General features: G+C 33.7%; 1 protein-coding gene across 1 annotated transcript; it reads right to left on the bottom strand.

The window, feature by feature from the left end:
• Positions 1-4,273: 4,273 nt before the first annotated feature.
• Positions 4,274-21,098, bottom strand: LOC107088148 (cadherin-like protein 26). The gene is made up of 20 exons (XM_015380127.1): positions 21,080-21,098; positions 15,823-15,887; positions 13,156-13,218; positions 12,965-13,057; positions 12,688-12,840; positions 12,457-12,604; positions 11,912-12,084; positions 11,691-11,819; positions 11,416-11,601; positions 11,046-11,320; positions 10,277-10,419; positions 9,960-10,187; positions 9,653-9,874; positions 9,218-9,330; positions 8,820-8,879; positions 7,988-8,053; positions 7,797-7,859; positions 7,113-7,148; positions 5,864-5,956; positions 4,274-5,596 (listed from the first exon to the last, which is right to left on the bottom strand). The coding sequence occupies exons 2-20, from the start codon at positions 15,847-15,849 to the stop codon at positions 5,393-5,395; spliced, it is 2,475 nt and encodes an 824-aa protein (XP_015235613.1). The 5' UTR covers positions 15,850-15,887; positions 21,080-21,098; the 3' UTR covers positions 4,274-5,392.
• Between the last annotated feature and the right edge of the window lie 951 nt (positions 21,099-22,049).

The following is a 22,049-nucleotide window of genomic DNA, read 5'->3' as shown; positions in this document are numbered from 1 at the left end:
CAACCGTACCCAGAATGAGGTCAGCTGCAATAGTTGACTTTTTTTTTCATTAAATCTTGTAAAAAATATATCATATGTAATCATATTTATTTAAATGCTACCTGGATTAGCAGACAGATGTGAATGGTTTTGTGTATGTCCAATAAGCTTGAAATAACAGAGAGGAAAGGAAAAGTGTTACGACTGTCCCCAGTCTCCATGGTGATGGTTAAGAACACAAGACAAAGAATGGTTTTGAGTAATGTAACATTAATGTCCAGCAATGTCAATCCATTTTATACAAAGCAATCTAACGATCACTAAATTTATGAGTGCCTGGACCTTCAAAACTCCAGAGGACACCAGTTATGAAAAATATTGTGAAATATTAGACAAAAAACAAATCAAAATAAACAACAGCTACTATTTGTGGTCCATCAAGGGCCTTACGCAGGTCCCAAAAAATACTGAGATCAAAAGTCAGCCACTTGTAGGTGGGCTCAGCGGCGTGCTCCCCAGAAAATATTTTAAATTTCATTATTTAAATCCGACCATTTTCAGAGTCTTTAGGAGCAAAAGCAAGATTTGCCTCCTTTCTTGCGCAATCTGCTCTGTGCCGTCTTGCTGCATTGAGCTCTGGCATCCAGCAGAATTATAGAAAAGGTTCAGTATCCAACACTGAGAAACCAACGCTGAATAAATGCTTCATTTTCAGCCGAAGACGTCGCTAACATATCAGCTGCATAATGATTGTTCATTCAACTGGTGTAAATTGAATAAACACTGGAGTTAAATCAACTTTGGTTCGAAGTCCCTTTGCTGTTTTGTAGCTCGCTGGGCTGAAATACTTCCTCATGAAAATACAGTTTTTCTTACTGTCATCCACAACTTAAACTGCCCTCCGCCTACATTTGTAGATAGTCACACTAATCTTAGCTACATGAGATAGTCACGCTAATCTTAAGTCTACAAATATAAAAGACTTCACATTCGTGGGAGATCTAGATCATTGTCCTAAAGTCAGTTTCTCTGTAAAATATTTTCGGTTTATATATCAAGATTTAGGTAAATATAAATAGATAAAAAAATAGAGTACATGACCTCAATGGTAGTTATGGCCTTGGGTCCATCCATCTAGAAAATGTCCAACAGTGATGCTTAATTTTTAAATAATATATAAAATAAAACAATTGGTTAACAATACCAATCAGTTGGAGGTTCTTTTCCAGCTCATATTATAATTAATTTGTCATAAATGTATAATTTATTATGAAAATAATACAAAAAATAAAATTGGTAGACCCTTATCAGCTTCACATGTAATGTCCCTCATTCAGCTCTGCCAATCGACATTGGGACCGCTCCTCCTTAGTAGCCGATGATTTTTCTAAATAATCTTCATTTAGCTCTTGATCTAGCTTCCCTCCCGCATGCCAGCAAACATTCACCCACCTTTGCTTTATTTCCTCCATCTCCTCTTTCTCCCTCTGGCTTATTCCTCCACCAGTTTCAGACCCTGGAGGTAGGACTCCAATCCTTTTCGTAGGTTAGTTGATCAGCGAATGTTGATCCTTAGCATCAAAGTCTTCTGCCGGGGCCGAAGCACCAATTACCTTATTTTCATTCATGTCAATATCTGCTTCTATCTCTTTAAAACTCAGTTGGCCTCGGCAGAGGGCCTATCACACTGATCTTGGTTCTTCTGTGTGGGATGTGTTGTGGATTAGCACTGTATAGATAAACTGAATTGAACTGAATAAAACATTTCTAATTCAAGCTTTTCTATGTGTGAATCTCTCCAGGTTGAACTGTCTTCAGTACAGGGGGCCATAAAAGTGGCCAGGACCAAATCAACAGAGGCACTGGCCCCTGTGGGCCCCTGTCTAGAAGCGCCCATGCTGCATTGTATTGATACAGTCGAAACATTATTGTTTTTTGGATATGAATTGCAATAAGCTCACCAAGATGTTCTGACTTGTCTCTGAACTGTTGCTTTTTTATCTTGTAGTTAATGTTGGAGTTTGTTCACTAACATTCTCTAAGAAATCTCAAAATGCATTTACAGAACAGATGCATTTGATAATAATAACCATGTTATTTAAAGCTGTTGGCTACATTAAATTATATTTGGGAAATATGATTTAATGTATCTAAATATAAATGTATAACATACTTCGTATAAAACTTGTCTCTTTTTTATCAGTAATGAATAACTCCAGAGAAAACAATGCTGCCAGTCTTATTTTATAACACTTTGGTATCATATGGAAGGTTAATTGGTGCAACTTTTACTGTGTGCTGCAATACTACTTCTTTTTTGTCTGCACCTGTTAGAAATAGCCAAAACTCATTAAAGGATGACGTTCAATTCAACTGGCTTTGATAGCATTACCCGTAGCCTTGATGAAAACAATTCTCAAGAAAAACTTTGCGTGCATATCCGGACAAAAGCCTGCATAGGAAAACAGTGAGTCAGACAAAGGCAAACTGCCAAGTTTACAAAACAACAAACCAGTTTAGAGGGAAGCAAGGATCACCCTTTTTTAATACTCAGGTGATCAGCAACTGAATTCCTGAATTAAATGTAATTAGTGTTGTAAAAATAATGCTTCTTATCTTATTACAATAAATAAAATTCGATTTTTCTTTTTCTTTTAGGTTGGTTTAAACATAATATTTTCCAATGTGGATATTATGTTTCTCTCTTGTTTTGCTCAAAAGTACACATTTTGGCTTTCTAATGTTGTTCCTTTAGGTAGGTTTCCTTCTAAATATCTCCAGTTTCTGTCACAGGTCAAAGTACCCCTCAATTTCATATATGTCATGCTTCATATTTTAATGGAAAGATGGTAAAAAGGTTTGAGTATGCCAACATATTTCATTATAAACAAACTGAATTCAGCACAACAAGAATACAGCCGTAGAAAAACATATTAGAACACCACAGTTTTCTTCAGTTTCTTCTTCCTAAATGTTTATTACCTGAAAAATACAATGAAAAAAAAAAATTAAATAATGATGATCTAATAATATTTTCTATGATTGTATGCATTTGTATGTTTAGAGCAGTTTGTAAATTGGTGTTTGTGTTCCTGTGTTTGTATAACAAGTGGAGCCGTCTCTTTTTTAAATATTACTAGGCACCACAGCACAACACCATCTGCATGGCAACTAGACACAGTCTAAAAGCAGATATTAACCTTTGTTTGTTTTCATTTTCAACAGTAAATATGCAATCCATCCATGTATCAGCTAAACTTCATATTGAAAAAATATTTTATTGACATTAATACATGAAAGTTGCTTTATCACTAGGCACAACATCCTAAAAATGACTCCATTATTTGCTGCAGGTAAAGAAACTAGAAAGACATCCCCTCTAAAAGAAAATGCATAAGGCTTCCAGCTTCTCAAAATATTGTTAAAAAAACAAACCAGAAAACAATTATTTAAAGAGAGAATAGGATATGAAGCATCCTGCTTTTCCTGACCCCATTTAGTGGGTGAGGTGGGAAGGCTGCCGTGTTGCACAGGATGATTCCCTGGAAAATACAGTAAATGATAACAGGCGGGTAGTACCATACCGGAACAAAATAAACTCGCCAATTTTAAAATTCCAAGCAGACAAGTCTGAACTCAGCATGCTCTGCTGTTAGGAGATGGAATGATAAGGGCTTTTTAAGTTTAAGCTGGAAGTGCAAGCTACCAGTTTTTTTTCATGTTCAGCCTTGATTTATTCCCAGATCTACCCTCTGTTTTATTTATCACGGGTACTTAAAGGTTGTTTTCTACAGAATCATGCTAATGGGAATAACTTACTGCTGAAAGTAACAGCAGTAAAATAAGCAATGCCATAAGAGGAATGCCAAGATGTTAAAATGAAGCATAATTGAAATCAATAAAACATAAATTGTATTAAGTTGACAAAGACAAAATGCTGGAGATAAATTTCAACCCAATTTTTTCAAAATAAAGCTGCTTTAGGTTGAGTAACATGAATGGCGAGTAGGAGCAATAGCATACTGACGATGTAAGCATGCCTATAGCTCTACAAGGCGAAAAAACTTTTACAGACAAAAAAAAAACATAATCTTCATATGATAAAGTTTTTTATACGTTTAATAAATTGTGGCTTAAAATGATGTGCATTCTACACTGTTTCTGATGCTCCTACGAGTCGTCTTATTATCGCATCCCTGGTAGGCTAACAGGAGCAACATACCTCAGCTAACACGAGTTACAACTGTACTTGGCCTGCGAAATACATCATTAAACAAGTCCACACACACAGATATTTGGCTGTTTGTTTATTAAGCAATTAAAAAAAATGTAGTGATAACACAGTTGTGTATCTAACCCATTAAAATATAGGAGGGTGTCACATCTCCCTGGTTTTTTGGCAGTCAGAGCACAGCATTTCACAATAAAGGTTGCACAGGGCTATGTGTGTCACAGGTTAAGGCGAAGACCACAATAATGGTTGAACCCTCAGTTTCTTAGCAAAACCCCATCATTTTACAGTCCGACTTTGGGGGATTTCTTAGGTGCACTCACAGACAGATACTTCTTTAACCAGGCTTTGTATTACAAGTAGAAAACACCTCTGTACACTTTTTGCATAAGGCTCCACCATACCACATAAATAACATGCAGATCTTGACACTAAGAAATGTAATAAACAAATAAGAACACAAGACAACCTATTAAACAACCTATTAAACCATGCAACATTTAGATCAGATGAAAACTGGCACATAAGTTGAACACTTTCTTATTCAATGGCTGTGGACATATTTCTTAGTGATTCTGAATACTAAATCAGTTAAAAACACCATATTTAAAAGTTTTCTTAAAAAAAAAGGTCAAGACTAGAATTATAAAAAATAAAATGTATTTTAAAAAGGCAACAAATGAAATCTTCCACTCTTAATTCCCAACCTCACCATGCATGAACAGATTTACAGCTTAATGAGTATTAATAACTTTAACCACTCATTGTGTTGATGCTCATAAAAGACATTAGGAAAACGTCAATATGTAGTACATAGAACATTCACTGACATCTAAACCACCAAAACTAAAAGTGCTTTTTGATAGAACTTATTCTGCTCAACTTATAAAAGTAAAAAAACAAGCAAACACACTTTATTCTAAACCAAATGCAACTTTCCCTAATGAATAGAACAAGAACTGCTGAAACAAATAAATCTTCAGCAATTACCACATAATCCCAGTGTCAAGAACATTTGCAAATATACAGTACTTGACTTTGAAGATGTATGTAATTAACTTACGTATAGTCCAGTATCCAGCTAACTGTTGCACATCTCTGTCTGTCACTTTGTATTAATCTTTAAATCCAAACTAGAGATATGAGAGGCTATTACTATTTCATTCCATGTTTTTTTTTAAGCTAAGCATTGTTTACTTCGCTTTTTGGCGTACAAATCTTTGCCAAGGTACTGAACTGTGGCCCCAATTTTTCAAGAAATGTCAAATCAAAATCTTCATATAGATCATTTTCCTGTGAGAGACAACTTTTGTTGCTCCCCTCATATTCATAAACATTGACAGAGTCTGTGCTTAATGATGACTCTCTCTCATAGGCCCCCAGACGCTGTGGGATTTAAACCAGAAGAAAGACACATTAATATCATCAAAACACTTTAAACTGTTGTATTTTTGACCCTTGGCTCCATAATACGTACAGTAGTTATGCTAATAGTGATTCAAATTTCTACATAAATAAATTTTATTTAAAAATGTTATTACATGATTGATCTTTATGTATTGCTGTCTGGCACATAGATTTTATTTAATCAGATAATCAGCTAAGATTCTTTCAGGATATTTGCGAGCGTACAAATTGGTGAGTTAATCTTACCCGGTGAAGCTGGCTTCGAAGATGAGCCTCTGTGGCTCTAGTAGATTGGCTGAAGGTAGAGTTTCTCATAGACTGGCTGTAGGTGGAGTTGCTCTAATATAAGAAGTTTTAAGATTTAATAGCAGCAGTAAAAATAACACATAAAGTGCACAATTTTCTCATACATTTCTTTCTAATCTGTTTATATAAATATTTATAAACCTTCACATTTAGTTACAGTAAACACATTTTAATCAGTTTTTATATTACAGAGCCAAACAACATGGTGCATAAGTATAATGTAAAAGAAAAGTTTAACACTGTATTTTTGGAGTAAGTTTCTTTGACTTTCCATATGAAGAGACATACGTTTTTTGACTATTTTTATGCAAAGCGCTAGGCTGGACCGAACAGAGCATGTATGAGTCGAAGCATGACTCCAGAGTTTCAACTGGACTGAGGTTTGGACTTTTATTGGTTTATTCTTACTCCTGTATGAGCTTTAATTAAAATGTAGCTCTGGGTGTTCCATCCCTAAATCTGTTAAAGCCTTAAACAGAATTTACACCCAGACTTCCCTTGCACACTGCTGACCAAATATATTTCCCTGCTGAAGAGAATTGATGGAGCCTCATTGGATACATGACTTTTCATTAGTGTCTTTTATTTTAATTGGCTTGTTTACTGTACCATTCTTAAATCAAGATAAGATTATCAGTATGCAGAAAGAAAATTGTCCTATTGTAGCTGGATTTATAATGAGGTTAGATTAGATATATGCACCCCATGTTTTAATTGTTTTTAATTTTAGGTTATTTTCAGTTTTAATTTTTTTATTTTAGATAATTGCTTGTGCCTGAATTTATTGGGGGGCTAAATAATTACTGAAGTTACAAACAAATCCAAGCCCCATTTTCTAGAATTTTATTTCTAAACAATTTCTGGATTTCTTGTTTTCTGCCTGTTGCATGTCTTTTTTTTTCTTTTACACATAGCCTTTTAATTTTTTTCTCCCTTGATCATATTTTTTAACACTGCACTTAATGCTTCAATGAGTAGTTTGACTTATATTTAAATTAATGTAGAAAATTTGACAAACAAGCAAAGAAAACAAGAAGGAGGCAAGCACGATCAAATCATGACATACAGCAAAAGGGATTTCATTATTAGAAATATTAATATAATAAATTAAAGTTAGCTTTTTTTTGAATGAGAGGAAATTCAGCATATCAAGATTTTTGCACACAACAAAAAATGGAGGTGTACTTACCCTAAATGTGCTCCTCCCAATGGTGCTTGCATAGCGCTGAATTAAGGAAAGAAAAAAACCCTCTTTATTTTAATATTTTAACCTTTCTTTTTTTTCTTTTAAGCCACTGAAATACAAAGTATAGCTATATCTGTATCCACGCTGACATATTTTCTTTTCTGGATTTCGGGAACTCATGTTGTTGCTGTTTTGTAATTTGTCTCACTTAGGACAAGGAAAATAATTTTTTATTGATCACAGCAAATGTACATTATGCAGTATTTGTTACGACTCAGAATATGAACGCTTTGCTTTAACTACCAAACTCTCTACAAAAGTGTACCATTATAAAATCTTAAATATACAATGTTAAAATTAAAATACTTTAAAACAATCATTATGCAAATGTAAAATAGAAAGAAGCAAAATTATATACATATACTAAACAGGTTAATGATCTCTTCATGAACCATTTTGTTGCAAATGCTAAATGTGTGTATAGATAAGCTTTAGCTCTTTCATATTAACAACTGGGAACTTCCAGCTTGTACATTTATTTGTTTATTTTTTTGGAAATGAACAAGCTTTGTTAATTTAAGTTTCAGTGCACTACTTAACAATTACTCAAGGTACCAGATTGACACAGCACTTTACATATCACACAGTCACTGAGAAAGATTAGATGTGGTGGCCTTAATCACTCACTCTTGATTCTCCCTTAAGGTTTCCGTGGAAGCCTCCATGAAACTGAGACTCCATCGTGTTCATCTGTGGACACATTTTATAATAAAGCTAAATTACCTTCCAAAGGCAGTGCAAACATAATAAAACACACAAACCAATGGATTATAATAGTATTTTCTGAACCACTAATAGAACATCTGAACTATGGTTACCCCATAAGAAGATGATGCCACCATGGTGTCCATTCTATACAAATCTTCAGGGGATGTTTCAGTTTCCTAGTAGGATACAACAAAAGAATAAAGAATTGACCAAAACCACTTTTGCGAAATTGAAGGCTAAAAAAAAGATCCAATTAATAACTATTTACAAAAGGATTACACTCAGTAATATTTTCAGTAATAAGTGCCCTGTTGAATACACATATTCAATTTGGTTTTGACTATATATATATATATATATATATATATATGGCACTGAGTTATTGCAAATAAATATTAATAATAATTATATTTATAATAATATATTATATATATATAATATATAAAATATCTAATAAATAATATATATATGTATATATATGTATGTATATATATATATATATATATATATATATTCACTGACAGAATTCTGAGGTCTCTGGAAAAAACGGTGGATAAAGTTATATGCTTGCCTAATGCCATCTGGTGGAGAATCTAAGTACAACACATAGCAGGTGTGGGTTTATAATGAATACAAGAAAAATACATCTTTTCAGGAATTGTCACTAGAGAGAAAAAGTAAGAAAAATATTTTTTACTTTTTTTAATTGTCATGAATAAAGAAATTATTATTATTATATTTTATAGACAGACTATATTTTTTTGTGTGTATTCTTGAAATACCAGACTTTTTTGGGAAACAACTTTCATAATGCTAGAGCTTAAAACAGATTACTGTATGATTTGGCAAAGACTATAATACCACTTACTTAGAGTTGACATTAAAAAGGTAATCACACACAGGCTTAAAAAGAAATGAACACTAGAAAGTAGTGACAAGTACCTGCATGTACTGCTTAAGGCCCTCATTCACATCTCTGGCTTGTGGTAATATTATTGGAGACTGAAAAAGAAATAGGATGTGAAAAAACCAACACTTAATGCATTTGCTCTAGCAGTTTATCACACTCAGCATGTGTCTTTTCATTCAGATTCAGGTTATTTACTGGATATGGTTCAAATTTGCTACAAATGGGGATTTTACAAGTAACACTGGTCCAATTGGTTTTTAATCATTTAGAAATACAGAATGAATCAAATCAAAACATACTCCAACATGTTTTGATTCCAATTGGTCAAAGTTAACTGATTATGAGAGACTATCTGCATTTTTGGAAATCCCTCCTTATATGGGGTACAAACAGTCTTTCTTCATTCAGCACAGTTGCTTTACAAACTGACCTTGCAATCAGTGCCCCCTCCTTCTTGGTTGTAATTGATCAACGTCTGATGTCCATCATCAATATCCATTTTAAATTCCCTTTTTTGATTGCATGTCAAGACAGCAAGTAATACTGTGGACACATTAATAAAACTTTGAGCTCAAGGTTTATAAATGAAATTTACATTTGAAGGGGAATTTGATCTGAAATATATCATATTCCATATGTTAACAAATTTGTCTTTACACAAAGTATATATTTTTTGTTAAACTGAGAAAATAGTACTAAAAGAAAACGAAATGTTTGTTAAAGCTTAGTTGTTTAATATATATGTATTATAATGCTTTTCATCATATGTACATATTTTGTATAAATAGCTAGATGGATTTTAATAATTTTCAATATATACTGTATAATACTGTATCAGTTTAAATAAATTTACTCTTATACTCACGCAAAAAGAGAAGCAGTCCTGCAATAACTAGTCCAATGGCAGCTGCACCAAGGTTAGTTAACAGAGGCTTCAATTCACGGCAAACACCTTCTTCGTTACACTCACACACCTCCACTTGCAGAGTCTCTTTGGAGGCCTGATTCTGTTTGTCCTCCATCAACAATGGCACAGAGTAGTTACCGTATTGGAGATCCGTCCGTTTACTAAGGGTAACTTCGTTACCTATTTATGATATAAAGAAATATTTGTGACCCAACATTGACTATTAGGTAGTCTTAGTGAAAAGGGTAAAAAGGGGTTAACCAACCATTTTGAGAGATTAGTTTCCAATTTTCAACAGTATCATCCCCTTCCAAGGCAAAGTTGAAGGGCCCACTGTAGGGATCGGCGTCAGTATCCTTAACAGGTACCTTGACCATCGCTTCAGGTTCGTTTGTACACAAAGTAGCAGTCTTCTTGACCAACGTAGGTAAGTTATCATTAATATCCCTGAGGTATATTGTGACGGTACATGTACTTGTGGCTGGAGGTTCACCTTAAAAAGCAGAGCAGTTCAATTCATAAATTAATAAAATATGTTTTTTTTTTGTGTAGCTGCAAAAGTGAAGAGGTGCTTTGTCATACCATTATCGACAGCTGCAATAACAACTTTATAAGCATTATCCACGACATGGGGTGACTCTCTGTCCATCCTACTGACTGATGTTATTTGGCCTGTTTTTTCATCAACAGTCACCCAGCCAGCACTGTCATTTACCTTGATGTATCTGGACGTAAATCGGAAAAATCAGACGGTAGGTCATTTTGGTTATTTGGAGAAAAATGGCCAAGTAAAATTGAATGAAACAAGCACTTTTATCTACATATATTTCTAACTGTAAAGCTTATCAAAAAAGGTGATAGTAATGTCCTCTGAAATGTATTGATATAGTTATATATAGACAAAATAAAAGCAATTAAGTAAGCCCAGAGATTCTTAAGCTGTTGCCATAGCAAATAGTAGCACCATTTTAACATTTGTTTACTTAGTAAAAGTAGAAGATATTCATCCAAGAAATTAATCAACTAATACTGTAAAAGTGATACTAAAAATGAATCAAGTTACTCAGGTTACTCAGTAAATGTAACTAAGTTAATGAAACTAGTTACTACCCAACTCTGCATAACCTGCCTACCTTCATTCAGGTACAGGACTTAAAAATCAATGTTTGGACACTTATTTAATTCTCTAAAAAAGTTTCACTCTCTTCCCTTTGCCTAAAACATGTATTACCAGAACTTGCAAAAGTTTGGCTAGTATTTATTTTATAAATGGTAAAATTTGCCTTAATAGTTACTTTGCATCCACAAACTCATAATGTGTAACAGGAATGCAATTATATAGGCACAGTACCTGAAGCTAGAAGAGTCAATATCTTTAACTACAGGAGTATACAGCAGCTGTCCCGGCTCTGATTCCTCAACCATGTGTACTTGTACTTTATCTGATTTTGTTTCAAACACTGGGGGGTCGTTGGTGTCAACCATCTTCACTTTGATTTTAACGGAATCGAGGGGTTGGTCTTTGGGAGGTGTAGATTGTTTACCATCTTTACAGAGAGTCAAGTCTTCTATGTTTCTAACTCCAATTTCCAGGTTTACAAAGGTAGTTATATCAAAATTTTTCCCCTGAAGAAAACACAGATTGAGAGGCAGCAGTGGTTTAAGATTGGTGGATTCAGTCATAAATTAACATTTTCTGTAGGGTCCAGTGAAATGGTTACCTTGGCTATACCAATAATTCCCTCGTTTGTTTCAGCGTCTGTGGTAATATTGTAGGTATTATCTTCATTGCCGCTGATGAAGAAGTATTTGGCTTTCCAGCCTTCACTGCCTTTTTTGTCCTTATCCTCTACTCCTACTCTTAAAATTTCGGCAGAGGCTGTGTTTTCCAAAGCCTCAGCCTCATACTGAAAAAAGAAAAAAAAGACAAAATTGGCTGTATTCATAAATTTTTTTTTTAAACTGTATAAATAATGGTATCATGAGTGATTCTTGCCTCTCTCTTTATAAACTCCGGTGGGTGGCTGTTTGTGTCAATAATATTAAGTGTAATAGTAGCAGTGCTGGAAAGAGGTGGCTTTCCCTTATCAACTGCCTTAAGGAAAATTTTGTACTCCTTTGCTTTCTGTAATACAGGTACAACATAATTTGCAAAAAAAAAATGCACTGATTGTGAATTTTCAAACGCTAAACCACTTTCAATAAAATACATCCTACATCATAGTCAAAACATCCATCCAGTTTGAGACGCCAGTTTCTTTCCGTAGTATTGTCTACTCTGATCTTAGGCTCAGGTGGCATTTGTTTTACAATGGTGACTGTGAATGTTGAGTTTTCTGTTTTTGGCTTATCGATGTCCTCAACTTCCATTGCTGCAGGGAGGAATTCTCCTGGAAGAAAAAAAAAGGAAATCAGGAGGGCATTCTGAAATTTGTACTAGTTTTTTTTCTCTCAGTTCAGGAAAACATTTTTTTTTCTTTTAAAATCGTTAAATTTGCTTAATGAAAAATAATGAATAGTGTAAACATAAGTAATAGCACCTCAATGCTAATAGTCAATTTATTTAAGTTGGTAATGGGAGAGTTTCCTTTACCTTATGTTATTTAAGAAATAAAAAAGGTATTTTTACAGAGAAAATAATATATTTGTTTTCATCTCCCTCATCAAGAGTGTACTTTCATTTTTTCAATGCATAATTATATTTAAAATTATATAAAAAAAATCTGCACATTTTTGAAAAAATGGCATGTTTGTGAACTTACCTGATTTGGCATTTTCAAATACCTTGGCTATTTTATCAATCGTTTTGAATGTTGGTGGATTGTCATTTATATCTTGTACTTCGACATCAAAAGCTAGCTCTCTGTCAAGACTGTTTGTTGTGCTTTTATCGTGGACATCAAATGTGATCTGTTAATCAAAATATTAAGATAACACAGTTTTAGAGGATTGAATATCTTAGTCGAAATTAAAAGTAATGCATTGTTCCTCACATGGAAGCTGGAATTTTTTTCTCTGTCGATACGTTTTTTAACAAAGACTTCTCCTGACTTTTTATCAATGGAGAACAGCTCTCTTATCCCAGGTTGTCCTCCTAATATAAATTCATGGTTATCATCATTGTCGTTGTGCTTGTCGTTGTACATCTATAAGAGATCCACATATAATTAGGCTCTCAGTGGCATTTCGTTTTTGTGTTTGTATCCTTCATTGAATATTGAGCTGTCACACTTACAGAATATGGTAATTACAGAAAGCATATTATTTTACCGTAGAGATTTTGTGCGGGTATTCAACATCCATTTCCTCTTCTAGCTCTATTGTAGATAGGACCCATCTTCTCTTGGAACGTGATAAGAACTCCTAAAGGAGCCCACACGCAGTTTAAGCAGACAATGACAGAAACATTTGTTAAGGAGAACATTTTGTAATAATTACTTTTCAATTTTTTAGCTACTTACCCGTTTAGCTCGCCTGTGGGTCTTGCTTCCCACTTCGCTCTGTCCCAGGGCTGCTAATGTAATCTGAATGGAATAAATATAAAGATGTAATGGGGCTTACTTAGCAAGGTCAGTTTGCTGTTCATTTCCTTTTTTCTTGTCATTTTAACAAAATAGAACATGTCACAGAAATTCACTTGTAAAACATGCTGTGTTTGTTCATGTTTTTTTTTTTTGGTCCACAAATCTAGATAAAGAAGGTGAGATGGGATGGGAGCAGCTATAAAAAAAAAAAAAAAAAGAAAAAGATTTTTTTTCTGTGGACAGCAATGTTTAAAATTTATTAGGGCTTTTTTTGCCATCTTTGTAAAGCTTAGATATCCTTCAAGTAATCTAAAATTATTGGTAAAAACAAAAACAAAAAACAAAATCATGACTGCGTGCAAAATAATACATAATACAGATTTTCACTTGATTGAAACCAAGACTTGAAAAATACCCAGATATATACGAGGCTCTTAAACATCTGTTCAATCACATTACAATATTCAATGTCATGGATGTACAACAATGAGACCATGATAAACTTTTAGAAATATACTATGACATTTAAACATTACAATTAAAGCAAATAGAATGGAAAAATTAGAATGTAAAACTGATTAAAAACTCAATGGAACTCTTTTTGTGAGTTTCTGATAGAATTGACTTAAAGAAAGTCAGTCCTTCTCTTTATTTTTTATTAGAATAGACTGTTCTTTTAAAGTTTACAATGGATGTAAAATCTGGACAAAGTTTTCATGTAAAACATATTGCTATGGCAACCTTTCCTTTAAACATAGAAGCAAACCAAATAAATCAGGCCAGTGAGATAACTCTGTTTAAACAGTTCTCATTTCAGAAATTATTTGGCAGTTCAATGCTTTGGAAAGCCTTTATAAAACGTCTATATACATTTTTTTTCATATGACTCTTTCAGGCGTTACGTTTTAGAAAAAAAAAAACGGCTATACAAAACTATACATATTGCAGCTATTTTATTTTTAAATATAGAATTATAGAGTTTTTCTCTCACCAAACACATTGGGAACACCCCCTTTTAAAAACTATTTCTGTATGTTCTTCTCACTAGATGCTAAAGAAAAGAAGATATTTTTTAGAGATGCTATTGACAATAACGTATCCCTTATTTTATAATTACTGAATACGAAAATTCCACTCATAAGTAAAATAGGGATATTTAAATGTCAGGTTGCAATTTCAATATGATTGAGAAAATCAAATTAAAACGTCCTTTTTGTTTTTTTATGTAGTTTGACAAAACAGAATTAAAATAAATTTATTTTAGATTTGTTTCAGTCTGTTTAATTGTAGAGTTCCTCAATTGAGAGACAATGTATATGAAGGTTAAACTGAATTTAAACTGTAAAATTCTATTTTACATTCAATTTAAAACTGTGGTGAGAGGCTTTATTTATTGTAAATTGTTTTTGATGTAATTTGCTTATGACATGACACTGAAATCAATAGCTATTAAACTGTAAATTTCAACAACTGTTCAAATTGGTAAGGAAATAAAATGCAGAAATGGAGGTGAGAGTAAATGAATTTGTCTCAATTGCAGTCCTTTCGATGTCCTAATCTTAATTTTTTTTTTGGTATTCTGTAGTAGTTATTGATTATTCTTTATTCTAACAAGGTATAAAAGATAATGTTGCACTTTATCGTTTTCTGACTTGATTGGATTAAACCAATGAAACTAACTAAAGAAAGAAAAGCTGTCAGTTGTAAAAGAAAAAAAAAACCTCAGCTATATTTATTAATGCTAATGTTTTGATGCCACTGGTTGTGATGGTTCTGTGGAGTTAAAACCGTAGAGGCCCCACCAGTGGGCCCTTGAAGCATATGGAGCCAAATGATATAATTCAAACTAAAGGAGTAAATTTACCTTTAAAGAAAAATCGTTTTCATTTTTTAATTTCTACATGACATGGACTGTCTTTCTGAATCGATGAGAAAAACGTTGAGTCGAAAAGAAAATATTCAAAGCATTGACACCAGACTCATCAAACAGGGATACGTTGTTCCTTATCTGCTTGAGGGTGAACTTAGTACAGCATCTGGGTGTGCCTTCAGAAATACCTTTATAATGAAAGTTTTCTGTACAAAATAAAATCTAGTTTCCTTTAAGAGTAAAGTGCATTATGTGCAGAAAAAAAGGGACCACAGGAGCAAGAGAAAAATATGAAAATCAGAAGGAATTATTTTATCTATGATAAGGTCTGATGAGAATTACCATGATATCAGATTCTAGAGTTTCAGTTAAGTTTGTAACAAAAAGAGGACATTAATGTTTTAATTTTGCAAAAGTAGAACATTTTTGGAAAGATATTCCATAAGTTTTATTTCTCCTTCTTACTCCAGAATTTTTTATTATTTGTAAATATTGGCACAAAAGTTACATAAACTGTAACACTAACAAGCTATATGCTTTATAAATTAAGTTGTTGATATATAAAAGTTGTGCTCTTACTGTATGCAAAAAATAAGTTGCCGACATATATAAGCTGTGGGTAATTTTATTTAGCCAAAAAATGTTTTTGATTTTTTTTTTTTTTTCTGTAAGATACATTATTGTTCTGTTAGTGCATATAGAACATAAATGAAGACAATATATGTAATCCTTACCAGCAGAAGCAGAGGAAGGCTCTTCATCGTGATTTTCACAGATTCCTATCCTTACTGAGAACAGTCTGTATAAAGCAAAAACAACCTGACTTAGTGCTCGGAAAGGCCACACCCACAATGCTTGGAAGCATCAGATTGGCTGACACAAAATCAAGGGAATTGTACTCTTAAAAGGACTATTTGCAAAGACCTTTTATATCCAACAAAATGTAATCAGGTCTTCAAAATTTGCTTTACTATGTATTTGTAAAAATTCACTTTAAGAGCGGAATTTTGAACACTCTGTGCTTCTGATTCTGGCTCTGCTCAGGTGTACACCCTCAAGCTATGTAGCTCAGGTTACCATCTGGTATTTTATGTCTTCCTCTTCTCACAAACGAAACTCAAACTCAGAGTTTTTCAAAGCTCCTGGCAGCCATTGCTGTAAGAGATTTTCTTCTACGTCAAAATGACAAGTTACTTTCAGAGCGATAATCAGCTTCCATAACTAGTAATAATTATTGTACCTGGTTCACAGAAATTCGAAAAACAAATAAAAATCTTTATTGGGCTGCTCTGGAGTTTCTATCTGCACTTCTGGTGCAGCCACCGCCCTTCATAAAAAAGCATTTTGCATGTAAGGAGATTCCCTGCAACGTTCTCATGCCTTTGCTGTGACTGTGTGAGAAGCCACAAAACTAACTTGATTTAGTACAAAACATTTCAAATCTACATAGAGGGCAGAGCTTTCTTCCGTTTAGATAATGCATCTTGATAATAGAAAGTCCTGTTTTATAAAATCCTTATTTACAGTGACCTATGGGAGTACCTGGATAACTGGCTGTATGGCATATACACCAGATGTGATATATTTGACTTGTTTGGATCTCATTTTAGGGGGGTGGGGGGGGGGGGGGGGTTGTGTGTGAGTATCTAACTTTGCTTTGCATGATACAAAAAATACATGCAGGGTTCTTAAATGTTCCATCTTGGGGCCTCTTCTATTTAATATCTATATGCCCTTGCTCAGACAACCACTAATAACAACATAAGTTATAATTAATATGTAAGCTTAGAACAGGCTTCAATTGGAGGCAACCCGACCTCAGCACAGACACACTGGATACGAGGTGAAGGTCCGGTTGCCTCTGATCTATGCTTGTTTTGTGGTTGCTATTCCCGAGATGACTGAAACTTTGCACAGGATAACTATACAGCATTCAAACTATGCAAAAGAAGAAATTGATGCATGGCTTAGCCATCATATTTTTCAGATCAATAAAAAAATAGCTGAAGTAATAATTTCTGGACAGACTGAGTGTAATCCAGAGTTAGAGCACAGTTTTGGTTACTTCAGTAGGAAGCCACTGATCATGCCTGAAATCTGGCATAGTGATAGACTCACACCTGAGGCAGAAGGCTAGAAGTAATTGATCCAAACCTCACAGCCACCCTCTCTGGCTCCCTTAGCAAGAGCCTTAAGTGCTGATTGCTACCTGGGTGCTTCATGCTGGGTCCAGTTTTGCTGTAATGTACATTTGCTTATCACTTATCCTTCAAAACCATACAACAGTCAAAGAGTCAACATCAAGTCACAGAATTAATACTTTCAGAATTAAAAATGTGTCTATTTATTTATTTTATTAAGTAGAACTGACTGCTGCTATGCTGTCTTCTCAGGTTTGCCTAAAAATTTGATCAGATAGCTGCAGTTGATTCAGAATGCTCTTGCCTGTGTCCTCATTAAAAGTGAGGATACAATCACACAGGCGGTCCTGATCCTCAATTCTGATTATTATTTCTGAAATCTGGTCTTTTGGAGGTAGTCCTTTCTACTGCTAATTAAACATGACTGCTATCAGACTCCAGTCTAAACGGTTCAGTACATTGAAACAACTCTCACACTCAGAATAAGAATGTAGATAATACTTGGCAGCAAACTCGTTACATAATGATGAATGTAACTGTCACTGAAAATGTTTAACAAATCTTTGCTTAAGAAAATAGACAAGCCTAACAACTGAACCCAGTGTCTCAATTTAATTGAAGTTTTGAGTTGTTGAAAAAAACTAGAAAAAAACAGCACAAATATTAACAATCGTCATTTGCATGGCAATTAGCGTCTGTCTGGATGATTAGTCAGAGCCTTTGCAATGATGCATAGTCAGATGAAATGTGGCATGACTGTTCAGACTGCAGAAATTTTGGCCAAAGAAAGTGAACCACAACATCCAAGTTCTGAAATCCTTACATTGGCTTCCTTTATCTCAGAGAATACCTGTCTTAATTTTAAATGTTAACTGAAACATAATTGATTTTGATGTGCAATGTGTCTAACTTACTTTACCTGCTACTACTGGGTATATTTTCCTTTGCTTTTCCATGCAGAGCATTTTAAATTGTTTTGTTAAAGAAAAGTACCATATAAAGAAACTAGTTTTGGCTTTCCTTAGACTTTGATTATTCAACTTAAGATCCAAAATCCTAGCGGTATCACATATTACCTTATCCATTGGAACAAAACCTATGTGCACTCATGCTTAAGTGTTTTTTCTATGTTAATCGGACAAATATGTCTGCTGTATCCTGAGAATATGGGGTATCATTGAGTTTTAATCCAAATAAGCTTCAGCTGTCATAAAGTGACTGGAAGCAATACTTTTGCAAGGATACAGGCTATAGTATACCTCCCTATATTTACCTCCATGTTAGTTCAAGGTAAATTAACTTCTCACGCAGCAGCATTGTTCCAAACGAACCTTTCGAAAGTAGAAAAAATGTCTTTAGCTTTAGGCAGTAGTTCAGCAATTAAGAGTAAAGCAGGTTTTTGCAGTTCTCAACACACCGTTTTATTTCATTGTTTAATTCTATGTCAAGTATTAGGGTATGTGTAATACTTTTAGTAGTGATGATTTTTTATTTTCGAAATCCAGAAAACCAAACAATATATTTTTTTTTTATTTTCCTTGGTTTTTTTTTTACTTTCTCCTTTAATCATGCATGTACTTTACGTTACTTCTGTTGGTGTCTCACAGTATTAGTGTTGATTGGTGTGTGATTACAGTACTATATTACTGTACTTTAATTATGCCTTCTAGTTCACAGAATACTTGTTTCATTTATTTTTCGTTGTGAGCAAATTGACTTGGAACGACTCAAATCTGTTCCACATACAAAAGAAACCCTGTCTAACTATGAAACACTGCTTATGGACGTCTTATTGGTTAGTCATGGAATTCTAATTTCATAGAAGACTAAAATAGTTCTTACTTTTAGCCTCAAAGCTAAAAAGTAAAACCTTAAATATCTGAACAGCATTTTTTACACTTGTCCTGTCAATTAGGGCAATAAAATCTCACCAGATAAGGAAACAGATTGGGCCATAACTTCAGGAAAGCCTTGCAGAGCTTTAGACTCAGCACTCCACATATTGCTCAACATTGTCTTTCCCTTATTGTCACTTCATAGAAGGTATAAGATTCATAGAGAGATAACAGTATGTACTATATTTTTCAGAATTTGATTATATGAATCCCTCAGATCTGATTATCATCCACACTAAAACAAAACCTGCAACATAGCCAGCTCTATTAAGCTTTACTTGCATCTTTTTAAAATGATAATGCTTCTGAAGTCCACTTTCTTGCTGCTAAAGTCTGTAAAAAAAGTAACAGTAAAACATTGAATTAAACCAATATTAGCCTCCATATTCTATGATCTTTCCCTTCTCTCATCTCAAAACCAGTATGTTGTGTTATATTGGTCAAAATAAAACTGCTTTCTTAAAGGCTTTTAAGTCAGTTTAAACAACTTGCTTTACACTTCATTTCCTCATGTTTTCAGTAAAGTATTGTGCAAAAACTAATAATATGGTCCTACTGCTTAAAAGTCAAAGAGCATTGTAGCAAATCACTTTAGATGACTTTAATGTCTCTATGGTAAATTATTTAGTTAATTATCTTAACTCTTATCATCCCCCTATATAATACCTGTAAATAATTCTAGTACTGTATAAATAAATCAGTAGATCTCTACCTGCATTCTTTGAAGTAACAATCAGGAAAAATGACACACAGAACTGCAGCAGGGCGAGCACCTAAATGTCTTTTTATGTAAGAGTCATTCTGATGGAAAGAGCAGCTATTGAAACTGTTTTGAACAACTTTTATAACAGAGAGAATAAAAAAAAAAAAGTTAAGTGGAAGGTTGTGTCAAACGGGTTGCAAAGTTCTTAAAAGATACAAAAAAATCTGGGTGACCAGCAGTCTGTGTCTTCTTTTAATATAAATACATGGAAGAGATATTTTTTACTGGTATTTTTGAGGGACTTCTAGATGTTGGGTGCCTTCTTCTTTGTGTAACAAGCTAACCTCCCCTCCTTATTGCCCTCTTTGATTTCTCCCATTAACCTCTGCAGAACACGTCATTCATTCATATCACTAAACCTTTCTAATGAAATGCCTAATAAATCAATTAAGTGGCTTGTTTGTTCATGTTGTGTTCAGTTTCAGAATGAGCCCGTCAGGGAAATCATTAAAAAAATCCACTAACTTAGCCTGATAAATTCTCCCAACAGCACAACTTGTGCAGACATATCCCAATCAACTGTGTTAAAGAAAAAAGGAGAGAGAAACCTGGTAGTAAAGAGATTAACTGAGCTTTGCTGAGATGTGACACAAGTTTAAAGACTACAGCAAAGAAATCTAATTCTTCCAATCAGTGATATTTCAATCTAAGGTTAATTCCACATCTTTTCCTCTGTGAAATGTTTCAACCCTAAACACTTTAGGTTCGCACAAATTTTAGCCAAAATCTATTAATCTTAACTTTAAAGCGAGGTCAAGAAAAACATAAATCGGGCATAATGCATTCCTAAACTGAGAAAATGGTAAAAAAAAAAAAAAAAAAAAGATTATACTTAAGTTATGAGAAGCTCATCATGTTATATCTGAACATATATTCCCAGTCTTAGAAATATTACTTTAATTTACCGTTAATTTTCATCTTTTATCTTTTTTCATTTAATGTTTTCTTAGTCCACTGTATGATAGTTTGAATATTAACTGGGTTATTCATAAATATTAATAGTGTGTATGTGTAATTTACCTGATGGTAAGGTAATTATGATTTCTATGAATATAGAACACTTTGGGAATTTAAAAGGTAAAACAGAACTTAAAAGTTCAAAGCATTTAGCATTTTTCTTTATCGTGCTAGAAAAATACCTTAAAGATACTTTTTTTTATATGTTCAGAACTAATTTAAGCATATACTTTACCTGAAATAAAATTATGATTTTACTGAGAATGTGGTTTAAAATTGTGTTCAAGATAGTTTCTGTGGGTCCTGACGGTAAATGAAATAACCAAACAAGCCAGTAGTAACGAGGAATATGCAGGGCAAACAAAAAGCTAAACTTGCACAACGAGTTGAACTGGAAACATAGGAGCATAGTATAAGCCAGAGTGTCGGAAAAAAAAAAAAAAAAACCTCTGTGAAGTTATATTCAAATTTTATAACAAGTGAAAACATGCCAGGCTTCAGGTTTATGTATCAACAGATGAGAGTAAGCTTCTCCCGACTGACAATTTATGAAAGACATATTAAAACTTTACAAGAGAGAACAGGCCCTTTCGAAGATCAGGGGTGAGAAGGGAGAAGTGTGGGAAGATATGCAACTGAAAGCAAGAGTGCACTCAGCAAAATTACTCTTAGGTTATTTTCTTATTTTTCCAGCTGGGGAAAAAAGTATAATCCTGTAAAATTCACAGATATTCTAGGTTCTCAGTAAGAAGCAGGCAGTATATAACATGAGAAATACTTTCGTCATTCACACTAAAGGGATTACATAAAGCGATGGATGGATGTTCGGACTTTTTCATCAGATCTAAAAATCTTATTTTTGGAGGGCCAAACATTTTTGAATAAACTTCTATTCTTAATTATAATGAAAAAATAATCATGAAAACGAACAAGGATCAACATTTCTCATTTGCTCAACCGGTGCTGGCAAAGTATGCATGTACGTACTGTAGGCCTGTATGGTGATGCTGCAAATTTGCTCAACAAAGCAAAACAGCACCCAAACTCTGGGGACAATTATTCTTTTTTTGGCCTCAGAAAAATTTCTATTTTAATGGGTTCTATTCCCAGCCCTAGGTCTTTCTGCATGGAGTTTGCATGTTCTCTCTGTGCATGCGTGGTACTCCAGCTTCCTTCCACAGTCCCAAAACATTACTGTTAGGTTA

This window comes from Cyprinodon variegatus, unplaced genomic scaffold (genome assembly GCF_000732505.1).
Source record: "Cyprinodon variegatus isolate N-32 unplaced genomic scaffold, C_variegatus-1.0 Scaffold208, whole genome shotgun sequence".
In the NCBI taxonomy this organism is placed as follows: Eukaryota; Metazoa; Chordata; class Actinopteri; order Cyprinodontiformes; family Cyprinodontidae; genus Cyprinodon; species Cyprinodon variegatus.
This window is presented reverse-complemented; position numbering and strand designations above follow the sequence as displayed.